Here is a 14,304-nt window from a genome sequence, read left to right on the forward strand (position 1 = left end):
GTTTTCTGTGCTTGTCATAGTTTGTCCATAATGAACACCATATTCAAGCACAATGATGTTCACGGGCAGGAGATTGATGCTCGACTTTGTAAAGAGCACGCACTACTGTAAGTCTAAGTGGACCACAACCTTTGTTGCTGCTGTTTGGAGCTGTGATTACGTGGTCTCTGTCCCTGTGGCAATCTCTGAACCCTGTGGTGGACACCAGAAGTATGGGACACCGTCAAGCTGAAGAAGGAATCCTTTCAAGGCTGGCTGGCTTGTGGGATTCTAGAGACAAAAACTCAGTCCTGGGAGTAGTTCAGTGAAAGTTGAAGAGACTCTATCAAACAGTGCGGTGCCTCAGGAAGGGACAGCAGTTTCCTGCAGGCATCATTTCAGTGGAGATAGGGAGCTCTTAACTTCCACTGGGGACATTGGCTGGTGGTGGAAGAAATACTTTGAGGATCTCCTCTCCTCTTGAAGAGGCAGAGGCTGAGGACTGTGGGGTGGTACTGTCCATCACCAAAGCTGAAGTCACTAAGGTAATTAATGACCTGCCTAGAAGTCCTCTGGGCATCTCAACATTCAAGTAAGAGCCAACATTAACCATCTGCAGAAATAGTAACTGTTGTAAATATTGGTGAAAGTTGTGTATAAAACATTCAATCCAGATCAAATACTATTGACTTCTTGTTTTCTTTTCAGAAATGTAGACTTTTATTTAATCACTTTTTTGCACATCATGAGATAAAGCAGTGCTAAGAAAATAAAGCTTATTCTTCTGTATGAAGGTGTAAAGTGTTCAAGCCAACACCAGCTTCTTTTTAGGTGCATGGGAGGAGGAACTGGACGAACTCTTGGAGAAGCTGTTGAAGCTTACAGAAGTCTTTAGACCTGAGGGAAGCATCTGGCAAAAGAATTCTAAAAATACACAGTATTTTGACATTAAATGAAATGTAGGCGACACACAAGAAGTAATAGATTTATTTTGTTCGGACTGAAAGAAACAAGAAGTACAAACATTTTCTTGTCTACTTTTTGCGTTTTGCTTACAAATATAATTATCCTTAAAAAATAAGAGGGTATTAGTAGTAAATGCAAACTTAAATAGTTTTTACAACCTGATGCATAGGAAGATAATAAACCAAAGTCAAATGTTAACCCAAGAGCTTTACTTTCAGTGTTGACCCCCTTTGACTGTCTATCCAATTCATGTAGTTCCAAGGGATTCTGAAGGTGAGAAAACCAGGTTTGTGCTGATTTGCAGCAGTTTACAGTAATAAAGTATTTGTGCAACCAAGGTAAATCACCCAATTCTAAAGTGGTGAAAAGTATTATTTCTCTGCATCAGAATCCATCGGTATTCAAAGAGTGATTACTTTATGGAGTGTGTTATGTCTCAGGAGCTAGAGTTCTGTCTCCCCCTCTGGCCACCGGCAGAGAATTGAACATTCTAAATCTCCCAACCGCCCCAGCGCACACTCCCCAGATACCACTTAGCTGACACATCTGACAATCCCCCACCTCTTAATGAAGCAGTGCACAGAGCCTTGCTCTGTGTGAAGTATTGTTTTGTGCCACCCTGCCTGCATTACCAAGCATTTCTATCTGGACCCGATCTTCTTTTTGTGACCTTGCTCTATCTCTTATTGACTGCTGCCTGCCCTCACTCTCACATGGATTCTGACTACTGTACTCTCTTCTTATATGATCCCATGCTCGTAATTTACTGTCTGACTCTGAATTTGGCTTTGGGAACTTTTAGCTGTGCTTGATCTATATTTGAACAGACTGGAATTTGAATGATATTATATGAGTTGTGAGGAAAGAATACACTGTAGATGTCATGCAGATGAAAAGATTCAAGTGACTCCGGTCGAAAAGCTTTTTAGAGATTATTTACAAATAAACAGTTGAACTCAATGTAAATAATGGGAGTAGCATAGCAAACAAATAAAAAACTTGAAACAAGATAAAGAAAAAAGACTACATCAAAAGAAAACTACATTCTACTGTAAAGATTATAAGGTTAAGTTTGATATAATTTTCGAAGATGTTGCTCCAGATTGCTTAGTTACAAAACACTTCACAAATATAAATAAAACAATGTTTAACTTTTCCATTTAAATGTGAACAAAGCAATAGTCATGTCCTCTTCCTCTGGCTCCAACACTTTCCTCTTCTTCTCTCAGTAACACGCTCCAGTCAGAACATCTGTTGACAAACAAGTTCTCCTCTCATTCACTATCAGAGGCACCTATAAGTAAAAGAAATTGAAACATGAATTGATCATTTTCTTATCGAAGCTCATAAAGATTCACATTTCAGCACCAAGTCTGTTTGTTCTGCTGATTGGTTTCCTCCACTGACCTCAGAGTCTCCAGTTTGTAGTCTGGACTCTTCACCAGTTCAGAGAGCTGCTGAAGGTCTGAATCCTGCAGGTTGTTCTTCCTCACATCCAGTTCTGTCAGGTGGGACGGGTTGGACTTCAGAGCTGAGGCCAGAAGATCACAGCTGGTCTTTGACAAACGACAGTCCACCAACCTGAATGGAAAAAAGAACATTTAGGCAGAAATAAATGTGCAGACGCCAGAATGTTTAATGGATATATTGTATTCCATCTAGTAATTTTAATGTGTCTCAAGTGGATTATCATGTCAACTTCTACAGACAGAGTCTAAATGTCAGAATGTATTTGTGATGACATTGAATGATTTATAATCATCATTGAAATCAGGCTAAAAAGGCCCAACACACAGAGACACAAATGTTATTCAGACAGTAAATATTTTAAGTTAAGATTTAAGATTTTTAAGGATGAGATGTTTTTTTTTTAACTTGCTGCTTTATTGATAGAAGATCGGACTCAAAATGAATTCACTTAAAACACGGAAGAATAAGAAACAAGGAACTGACCTCAGAGTCTGAAGTCTGCAGTTTGGACTCTCCAGCCCAGTACACAGCGTTTTCACAGCTGAATCCTGCAGGTTGTTCTTGCTTAGGTCCAGTTCTATCAGATGCGATGGGTTGGATTTGAGAGCTGAGGCCACAAAATCCCAGACAAAATCTGGGAGTTCAATACTAAAATGTCTGTGATGACAAATATAGATATAAATTAACAAAATTTGTTTGTTGTTGAAGCTCCTGTTTGACAATAAATTGTTTTTATTTTTTCTGACATCAAAAATATGATGAAACAAAAATCAGTCCTTGTTGTTTGTTCAGTCTGCAGCTGAAGAAATATTGCTTCCATCCTGTCTGAACCGACTGAAATGACTTGTTAATGAGTTTGTCACACTCCCTTACATCAAAAAATATAGTTGTTTAGAAATTACCCGAGTTTTATCTCCTTTTGTAGCAGCAGACAAAAACAAGGTAAGAATCAATGTACGATGTAATTCATGATTCAAAATAAAGTGACTAGAAGTTGCTTGTTGTTGTTTGTTTTGTCATACCTTTTGCATTCTTTGGATTTTTTGACCAGGGATCTTGACTTTAGCCTAAAAAAGTGGATACACAAGAGTTAGATTTATGAGCTGGGGCTTTGAGATTTGATCAGCTATTAAAGCTGGTGCATCCACAGGGAAATCTGTGGACCCAGACTAAACCCAGCAGGAGATGGAATCTCAGCACACTGCATTAGAGGTCACGCTGCATTGATAATTGGCTACATTTTTCCACATTTCAGGTGGTCTACATGAAACGTCAGGGTCTTAGACTGCTAAGTGAGAAGGAAGAAAACATTTCCAAGCACATTTTCCTATGGGCATGCTGTGGGCAACAGGTTGTAGAATGCGCTTGTACAACACACAAGGGTAAGTACAGGTGGAGTAGGTGATACCCATTATACAGAGTTCTCATTTTTTTAATTCTCCCTAATCAGCGATTGCGCCTTGCCTGCAGCCTGACTGTTGGAAAGGAGGAAATTAGATAATCATAGAGTAGTTTGTGTGAACATCCTACAAGCACTTGTATATCATGTGCACGCCCGGTGCATGCATCTTTTGGACACAGTCAGTAAGGGGCTTGTAATTTACTAATAACTAGAGCTAATAACTAGAGCATCATCTGTACGTCATAAGTGTGAGAAACTTCCAATAGCCTTACAAATAGACTTTTTGGTAAAATTGTGTAGTAGTATGGGACAAAATCTCTAGACTTGTAAACTGACTTGGTGGTTCCTTTTTTTTTCAATACCGTGAGATCAGAGACAGACCAGTATAGTAACTATATTAATACTAAAACATTTTATATGTAAAACCAATATAAAGTCTAGAGAATAGGGAATAAAAACTCACGTTCTATGATTGGCTCAATCGGCCAGATTGAGGAAAATAAAGAATACATCTCTAATGTGGAGGTGGGCTAGATCTGGCCTGAGGGCCGCACTTTGGGGTCACCTGTTTTAATGGAGGTATGAATCACATCTGATCAAAAATGTTGAATAGTTCTGAAGATGCTAAAGCTTCAGTCACTTGTTCTTCTCCACATGACTATCACCAGTTTACTAGGTATAAGAGAACTACTTTTAGTAGTTGATAAAATTGTACTATTCCTACTTGGTTGCTCAAGCTAAATAACAGAAGTGCTATCTTTAGGTATTAAAGACAAAATAAGCTTTTTGTAAGAAAAACAGGGGAAAAGCCCAGATCTTTTTTTTTTTTTTTTTTTTTACTTCGTTCATGTTTTAAATGTGTTGCAAGAGTATTAGGACTCGGTATTGGCAGATATTCAAAAAACCTGATCAGGATATCCCTTCTTTTCTTGATGTCAGAATCAGCTTGTTTACATTGATTGCATGAACACTATTACTCCAAAGCATTGCATATTAAAGCGGCTTTTCTCCGCTTGAGACTCCTTAGGAATTGCGTTACGGTTTAAGAGTTACTGTAATTCAAAAAATGTCAATGCTGGCGCTAAAGGTATGGCTTTAAACATTATTGCCAATATAAAAATGTAAAAATACAAATATTAAGTAGCTTGCCATCTTACCGAAACTTTCTGCAGTTCTTAACAGCAATAGTCAGCCTCCGATAACCATGATGTGATGTGTTGTATTTGTTTAGGTCCAGTTCTTCCAGAACCTGGTCTGACATCTGCAGCATGTGGACGAAAGCAAAGCAGTGGATATCTGGGAGTATGTTTTGTGAGGTTTTGTCTGACTTGAGGAACTCTTGGATCTCTTGATTAACTGAGGGATCCTTCATCTCCATCAGACAGTGGAAGATGTTGATGCCCCTTTCAGGATGTATGTGACATGTTTTCGTTTCTTTGAGATTGTCAATGACTGTTTGGATAGCTTGAGGATTCATCTCTGTCTGACCCAAAATACCTCCCAAAAGTCTATGGTTGGACTCCACAGAGAGGCCATGAAGGAAGCGAACAAACAGATCTAGACAGCCTGTTGGATTCTGCATAGATTTCTCCAGGATTGTGCTCAAAAACTCATTGATGGTTAAGTAATTTTCTTGTGGAGATGAGGTTTTTATCGGATTGTCCAGAAATTTCTCCACCACCTCTGTCTTCTTGTTGTTGTAACAGTGGATCATGTAAACTGCAGCCAGAAACTCCTGAACGCTCAGATGGACAAAAGAGTAAACTGGTTTCTGGAAGATCTCACACTCTCTTTTAAAGATCTCGGTACAAACTCCAGAGTACACTGAGGCCTCTGTGACATCCAGACCACACTGCTCCAGGTCTTCTTGGTAGAACATGATGTTTCCTTTCTCCAGATGTTCAAAGGCCAGCCTCCCCAGCTTCAGGAGAACGTCCATGTCAGCCTCTGTCAGCTCCTGTGGATTCTCTTCATGTTCCTGCTGGTATTTGTTCTTCTTCCTCTTTGTCTGGACCATCAGGAAGTGTGAGTACATGTCAGTCATGGTGGTGGGAAAGTCTCCTATCTTTTCTGTGGTCATCATGTGCTCCAGAACCACAGCAGTGATCCAGCAGAAGACTGGAACTCCACACATGATGAAGAGACTCTTGGAGGCCTTGATGTGGGAGAAGACTCTGCTGGACAGATCTTCATCACTGAACCTCCTCCTGAAGTACTCCTCCTTCTGGGAGTCAGTGAAGCCTCGTACTTCTGTTACCCTGGAGACACATGAAGGAGGGATCTGATTGGCTGCTGCAGGTCTGGAAGTGATCCAGACCAGAGCTGAGGGAAGCAGATGTCCCTGGATGAGGTTTGTCAGAAGAACATTGATTGATGACTTCTGAGTGACATCAGACACCACCTGACTGTTGTTGAAGTCCAGAGAAAGTCTGCTTTCATCCAGACCATCAAAGATGAAGAGAAGTTTACAGACAGACAGCTGCTCTGCTGTGATCTTCTGGAAGGTTGGATAGAAAACTTGGATGAGAGTGAGAAGACTGTGCTGCTCATCTCTGATCAAGTTCATCTCCCTGAATGAAAGAGGAACCACTGCACTGATGTCTTGGTTCTCCAAGCCCTCGGCCCAGTCCAGAGTGAACTTCTGCACCGAGAAGGTCTTTCCAACTCCAGCAACTCCACTGGTCAGAACCACTCTGATCGATCTTTGTTGGTCAGTTAGGACCTTAAAGATGTCCTGGTTTCTTATAGGGACATCGTGGAGGAATTTGGATACCATTTCCAGTCGTCTCGTCTCATGGTGGGTATGACCCTTTTCTTTCAGTCCCTCTGTAATGTAGAGCTCAGTGTAGATTTTTTTGAGGGAAGTTCTTCTTCCTGTGTCATCTGTTCCTTCAGTCACATGTTGAGAACGTTGTCTTATACTTTCTTGATTTTCATCTAAGAGCTCTTGTAGACCATTATCTGCTTACAGACAAAAAAAATGTGACAAACAGAAGAAAAATCTCCAAACCATTTACCCAGCATCAAAAGCAGTCTACTTTTCAGAAATGAGTCCATCATCAGACAGATATTCAGTCTTACTTTGAACCGTTCTGGTCTGACTGATGGTTTGTAGTCTAACTTTCCTTCTGGAAGTCTCTCCACACTGTGGACAGGAGCAGAGTCCTGATGGATCAGACTGGTCCCAGTATGAGGTGATGCACCGTCTGCAGAACCAGTGTCCACATCTGGTAGAGACTGGATCCTTCGGGACCTCCTGACACAGAGAACAGCTGGACAGCTGCTCCTTATCACAAACACCAATCTTCCTCTTTCTATGGAGATGAAGGAAAACCTAGTCATCAGCAGAAACTGCAAAACTCACAGGTTATAATTTGTCCTTTAATTTCTTGAAATAACAATAAAATATCCCTTCCCATTGTTCATGGTCCTACTATTAATAATTTCAACTCAGTTAATCTGTGGCTCTCTACCGAGGCTATCTCAAAGCACAACCCGGTTCCATTGAAGGATTTTCTTTTTATCTCTGTACTTTAAGGTCATTCCTTCGAATCACATACTTCCAGGTGCCACTGCAGTTATCCACATGGGGGCTGACGTTCCTTAAAAGGACAATGGACTTCCCCTTTGGGGCCCTTTCCAGTACTCCAGATATACCAAGTCATGTTCAGCTTGCAGGCCAAAACCAGTCAGAAACCAATCCCCCCTCCTAAGGGCAAAGGGAAACAACCTCCTGGAGGTTCATCCAGGATCAGCAAGCCCATGAGTAAGCTCATCACCATGAGTTACTTGTGAATAGTAGGGTCCAACACCTGTTATGTGTGGAGGTGAGCCTGATTATATCTAGCTGGTACTGCTAAAACTCCTGTACAGCCTCAGACTCCTTCCCTCTCAAAGAGCATGTCCTAAAAACTGAATTCCATGACAGCGGTTTGGGCCACTGAGGCACCTGTTATTGACCAGTCGCCCAAACCACATTTCACTGGCCCCCTTGGAGCTTTCTAGCAGATGGTGGGCCATGGGGAAGTAATTCTACACCATCATATCTCAATGGACCCAAATGAGTCCTGTAGGAAGAACTCTGGGCACCAGGCACTGGGCCCCAACCAGAGACAATACCCTTCCATTCTTAAATTTGAGGGTTGGTGGTACATTACCATGACTACTCAGTCCATTGACAGCAAGTCCAGCTGAAATTCATCTTAGGTTTTACACCAACTAGACTCCTTTATGGCACAATTGCTGTCTTGTGTACTCTGTCATCCACAATGGTGCCCCAGAATAACCATATTGTTCTTGGATTAGGGAACAGTGTTGTGTTATACCATAGTATGCTCTATGTTTGCAGGATGAAAGTCATTCTACTTTGGGGTCAAAAATACGCCATTACCTGGTGTCTGTGGCTCCAGCCTCAGCGCTGAAGTCTGGGTTGTCCATTTTTGAGAGGTCACTCTTCATGGACTCACAGTAGAAAGATCTGCAACAGATCATCACAGTATTGGAGGAGTTTGAAGCAGAACAGCTAAATCTTTGGGTCACAAACTGATTGACCATGTGGGTCAACAGGAGTACAGTCAGTGAACAAAAAAAAATCCAGGAGATGGTGAAGAACTTTGCAGACAAACATGATTTTCTTACTACTATCAGCTCTTCTCTGTTACATTAAAAAACACTTTTACAAAAGTGGCAACATTAAACAAGTTTGAGTTTTTGCGCAGCTTTAGTATGTTTTTGCTCCAGTGTTTGACTGACTTTCTTGCTTGTCATTGTGTAAGTGTTCTGCGGTTAGAAAGAGATGCCAGGGACTTCCTGGTGTTATAAAAGAGGGATTTTTTGTATGTGTTGTTGACACCAGCTCGACCTGTTGGTACCAGAGATTCTCTAGTCAGAGCAGAAACATTGGACTCCACAGAACACAAGCAAAAACATTCTCAGTTTCTCACACATTCTCTTACAGCAAAAAGCGTCTCTTACTTCGTGTCCAAAGATGGAGTTTCAGCACTGAAGTCCGGATTGTCCATTTTTGACAAGTTACTCCTCATGGAAACAGGCTGGACTGTCTGAGTGAGGTGCTGACCTCTGAAAGAAAAAAAAAATCACAGATTTGAAGAAAACAGAACATTAAAATCCTCCTGAAGATAAATTAAAAACAAACGTTAGTATGTTGTCAGTCTTCTCTAATTTAATGGAAAATGGTCCATCCAACAATCTGATTCTAAATGCCTCACTTTTAGATGGATTTAAGGTTCATAAAAATGTAATTTGTTCATTTTTCTAAAGTTAAAATGCTTAGAAGCCTTAGAAGTTTTTACTGTCAGTTAAATGTCAAGTCAGACTTCTTGGTAGAATCCAAAAGCTGTCAGGCCAGTTTTTCACAAAATCCCGCCTATTTTTAGAGAGCACTGAGTTTATTGATGTCAAAGCCTGTCAGGATGGTATTAACTAAAAACTGCCAAGAAATCTGCCAAATACCCAAAGTCACACTAAGTGTGTAGGGATATCACACATTAAAAGAAACATATAAACACAATAAAACAAGACTGTTTTCGATGAGAATTCCCCCAACCTCAGGCGGGAGCCACGGTCCCCCAAGGGAGACCCGCCCAATGCTTCTGGCAACCGCCCCCATCCCCACGGGAGGTCCAGGAGAGAGTGAGGCAGGATCTGCCCACCCTCGCTCAAGGAAAGAACTCCCAAGAGAACTGGGGTCACTCAAAAGTGTTGTAAACATGGCCCGACCAAGTTCACCCGGTGTTTGAATTTGGAGAGGCCCATGCTCGAGGGCAACGACCAAAACCGGCTCCACAGGGAAACTCAGATGTGATGTGATCCCCAGATCATGATCTTATCACAAAGCTCAGGGATCCATCTCCATGCAACTTACTTACACTTCACAATACATCTACCACACACACAACATTAAAACATTCTATTTTCAATGAACCTCACAAGCCTAGATTCCACTTAAAACGCATCTTGAATGGTCTCTTCTACCTCTCTACAATCCTTCACAGACCTGGTCAACCCAAAAACCTGCACCAGTCATACAGGTCAACCCCCACACAGGTGCATGTGACTGTGGTTTAAATCTCAAACATGGATCAAACGCCCTATCCGAATATTCCCCTTCTCCCTCCCCCTGGATTTGAAGTGGCAGTTCAATCCAAAGTCGTGTCTGGGATTATTATTTTTTAAGTTTCACACTCCAAACAGAGGGGTCCAAAGTCCACTATTGCGAGAGTAAACCGCGTCATGCTAAGAAGCGCTTTTCTTCACTTTGGTGCGCTCTGAACCACAGAAGTTTACATTTAAATGTAGGTAATAACTTTATGTTGTAGTGTGACTTTTTTAAAGTTATAAAGCCGCTGTTGTTATGTATATTCAAGCGCTGGAAGCTCTGCGTTAATGCTAGCGGACCGGTGATTATTGATGACGTCATTGAACGAAAGTCATGTCCAAAATATTAGACATATATTTTCATCACCCTCCGCTTGGAGCAAGCATGGAGGGATAAACAAAGGGCTAGGGCTAAGGGGAAGGGAGAAGGAGAGAATTCGGATTGGGCCAAAGTCGTATGCTCTGCACAAAAAGTAAAACAGAGATGTGTTTCACTTATGATTCTTTTTGATCAGCTCAGTTTACAGTAGCAATGTCTTACTTTGTGAATGACGGTTTAGTTTCTGCGCTGAAGTCCGGATTGTCCATTTTGGACAGATCACTCTTCATGGACACACAGCTGGAGGTTGAAGACTGTCCTCTTGGAATGAGCTGCTGACCTCTGCAAACACAAATGGTTTTAGAGTTTGCATGCAATGTCACATGCATGGTGTATGCATGTGTCTGCAGGATGTCCACACAAAAAACACCCTAATTGTCCAATTTCTTCATTTCTAGCATTCGGGCTGCACATAAGGAAAGGTAGAAAGGTGCTCTTAAAGTATGCGCCATATTTCATATGAGCCACATGCACCACCAGATAGACGTTTTCCCACTTTTAGCCCCCCATACCCTCGCTAGGTCAATTGTCACTAAGGCTTTAACATCAGCTTTTATGTCTTTTACAAAACATAAAGATAAAACTTTTAGCTGCTTGACCTGATCACAAAGGTTCACCCTTTCAGCCAATAATATCAAGGAATTACAGCGTGTTAGAAGTGTCAACAACTCAAGTTTTGTTTGTCATTTTTCAAAATATTCTTGTTGTTGGTTCACTGAATTTTAAGCATTTCAGTTTTTCTTCCTTATGATGATAAAGTCTTTGTTCACTCAAAGCAACACAGGGGACTTCCTGGTGTTTAAAAACAAAGGTTTTGTTGTTAGAAACAGGTCAAAGGTTAAAAAAACTAAAGTAAAACACAACAATAACATGTAATAGGCTCAGAACATTAACCAACAAATATCAAAGTCTCATTTACAAGTTTTATAAAAAACTTTCTTACTTTGTGATTAAAGGTTTAGTTTCAGCGCTGAAGTCCGGATTGTCCATTTTGGACAGATCACTCTTCATGGACACACAGCTGGAGGTTGAAGACTGTTCTCTGCAAACACAAACACATCTCAATCACATCATGAAATTCATGTTTTGTCAAACATGTTTTCTGTTTTTACTCAAATTAAATGTTTACTTTGGGTTTGGCAGATCCAGTTCGGTTTCGAAGGGTTCCAGTCCATCTCTGACTTGGACCGTCTTCATGAAGACACAGCTGGAACCTGCAGGTTCTCCTCCCTCTGAGCGGCTCATTCTAATCAGTGGGAGATGAACCCTTAGCGTGAGTCCAGAACACAACATTGGTGAAACAAACACAAACAAGACCAGAATGCTACAAAATATAATTTTTCTAAACCATTTATTCTTTTCAGAAGCAGATGGTTGCTGGAGCCTATACAGCATGGGAGAGTGGACATCACTCTCCGGTCTACGGCTCCAGTCTATCTAGGGCGGAGGTGTCCAATTCCAGGTCTCGATGGTACTACAAGTTTCTGAACCAACCTGCTATTAAAGCTCCTTAATGGCTAAACACACCTGATCCAGGTAATCAACATAAAGCCCAATTCCTGGAAAACCATCAAGATGTCAGCCTTGAGGCCTGGATTTGGACACCCTGGTTTAAGGTCAGCACAGAGACAAAAACACACAACTACGGGCCAATTGAGAGTGACTAATTCAGCTATGAAGCATGTTTTTGGACTGGAGTTCCTGGAGAAAAACCCACATGAGGAAAACTTGCAAATTTCTCACAGAACTGGGATTTGAACCAGAACATTTTCACTGTGATCAGTACACCACCATGCAGATGAAACAGTTGGCAGAGGGTTAAAAAACACGTCCTCCGTGGGATTTCTTCTATTAGAAGCTCTTCTTTACACATTAAGGAAACTTTAAATACATTTTGGTTTAATTTTATTGTTGTAGATGTTTTCTTCTAATATATTTTAAACATGAATCTGCAATCAAACATAAAAATAATAAGAAACTTCCTGTTTTCTTTAGAAAAACAATAATTTAATTGCTGGTAACAAAACCTGTTTGACCACAATCGTCCAATCAGAGTAGAAATGTCAGCCTGTGGCCCCGCCTCCATGGAGTCACAATGATGGCGTGCACGCTCACATGCACACCTACAGTGTCGTGCACGCTCACGGAGCAGAAATCTTCCTCCTCCATGTCAGTTCTCCTCTCAGCTGCTGTTTGGCGTCTCGGTTTGATGAATTTAGTTTGTGATCTGGTTGATGTCACAGCTGTGAGGAGAAGACGTCGGAGTCTTCCTGCTCACTCTCTCAGATTTCCAGAGAAACATTTCTGCCCTTCAGTCAGTCAAACTCCACAGAGATGCTGAGGACACCTGCAGATTCTCACCTGTTCAACTCACTGCTGCTCCACCGTCACACACTTTCAGGATTCATGGACTGAAGAAACTTCTGGAAGAAGAAGCAGCAGCAGCTTGTTGTTCCTCTGTAGTCCTCAGTCAGTCTGATCACATCCTCATACCTGAAGTCTAAAATACATCAGAGCCTCGTCTGAACCAGTCGGACCTGCTGGTATCTGTCATGTCATCGTTTGACTAAACAGAAACCTTCACCTACTGATAAGCTCATTTGTACGTGCTGAAACACTCCAAAAACAATCCGAGCATAAAACTACAGAATGAATGCAGGTGGTTCCTTATTTTTACCTTTTGAAAGTCAGAAAAAACAAAAATGTGAGTTCTTTTTAAATCTGTTTATTTAGTCAAACCTGCTCCACTCAGTAAGAAGGAAAAGAACTACTAAACCGTAAACACTGATTTTTAATTTTTCAGAATATTCCGCAATATTAAAATTAAGCAGAATCCGACCCTCATGTTTTCCACCGTGAGAGAAAAACACAAAAACTGTTCCAAAATGTTTGACTTTGACTCAATTTAAGAAACGCATACATGACAGATTCTAAAATCTTTTCTGTTTCTCTGAAGCAGGTCAGTTTGCAAATTCACAGCTCTTGAATGTTTACGTTTGTGTTGTCCTCCACAGCAGTAAAGCATTAGAGAAGGAATTGGTTGGCTTGGAGATGTCATTTTAGAGGAAAGTTTTCAAATATACCCAATAAACAGACACTCTCATGGTCCTTTCCAGAGTAGCAAAGTTCTGCTTCAATCGCCATTTGGGATCGTTTCAGCACCTGTGTTATTCCAGAAAGCGACGGATCGGGTGCTCTTGGGCCTACCTCGGGGTTGGGTGTTGAACACGTTAGAGGAGTATGGTTTGCATGTAAATCAGGACAGGTGTTTGTTTTTCCAGGACTCGGTTGCGTACCTGGATCACATTATTGATGCTTCAGGGCTCCATAAATCACCTGTAAAGGTGTCTACTATTGTGGAGGTCTCGACACTTAACAATGTGGGACATCTGCGTTCTTCCCTGGAAATGATCAACTATTATGGATGTTTCATTTTTGACCTCGCCACGGCTCCAAACCCTTTATTGTCTTGCTGCTTAAGGGTCATAAATGGTCAGAAGTTTGAGAATCATCACTTGTGTCAGCACATCATGTGACACCGCTGGTGTCACATGATGTGCTGACACATTACAATGCTTGTCAGGGATCGGCCATCCATCTCCACCTCTGACCACCAGAGGGAGCCCTTGCCTGAATTTTAACCTGCTCTGCTCTCACCTGCCAGCAACCTGCCTCATCATCACCAGCTGCTTCCCATCAGTCCCAGCGTATTTATTCACCCTTTGGACTCTGCTCGGTGCGAAGTATTGCTTTCTACCACACATACAATTCTGAGCATTTACTCCTAGTTGCCTCTTTGTGTTTTGGACCTCTGCCTGTTTCTTCCGACACCCTGCCTTGCTCCTCATTTGACCTTTTTGCCTGGACTCTGACTCCGCCTTGTTTGTCGTATTCCATTAAACTTTGTTGCATATGGATCCCAACGTCTCGGCCTCCTTGTTACAATGGTGAAGTGCCTCCCTTTATCCTCATCAAGATGTTTACATTTTGA

At 41.4% G+C, this 14,304-nt stretch overlaps 1 protein-coding gene across 2 annotated transcripts; it reads right to left on the bottom strand.

The window, feature by feature from the left end:
- Positions 1–1,853: 1,853 nt before the first annotated feature.
- LOC112139921 (protein NLRC3-like) lies at positions 1,854–12,803 on the bottom strand. Of its 2 annotated transcripts, none has more exons than XM_036216777.1 (12): positions 12,675–12,803; positions 11,443–11,559; positions 11,257–11,355; positions 10,476–10,595; positions 8,792–8,896; positions 8,208–8,294; positions 6,899–7,131; positions 4,975–6,778; positions 3,438–3,482; positions 2,899–3,072; positions 2,353–2,526; positions 1,854–2,239 (listed from the first exon to the last, which is right to left on the bottom strand). In XM_036216777.1, the coding sequence occupies exons 2-12, from the start codon at positions 11,556–11,558 to the stop codon at positions 2,230–2,232; spliced, it is 2,967 nt and encodes a 988-aa protein (XP_036072670.1). In that variant the 5' UTR covers position 11,559; positions 12,675–12,803; the 3' UTR covers positions 1,854–2,229. The 2 variants fall into 2 exon arrangements, with proteins under 2 accessions (XP_036072670.1, XP_024118543.2); XM_024262775.2 differs by having other exon boundaries at positions 11,443–11,580.
- Between the last annotated feature and the right edge of the window lie 1,501 nt (positions 12,804–14,304).

This window comes from Oryzias melastigma, linkage group LG18 (genome assembly GCF_002922805.2).
Source record: "Oryzias melastigma strain HK-1 linkage group LG18, ASM292280v2, whole genome shotgun sequence".
Taxonomy (NCBI): Eukaryota; Metazoa; Chordata; class Actinopteri; order Beloniformes; family Adrianichthyidae; genus Oryzias; species Oryzias melastigma.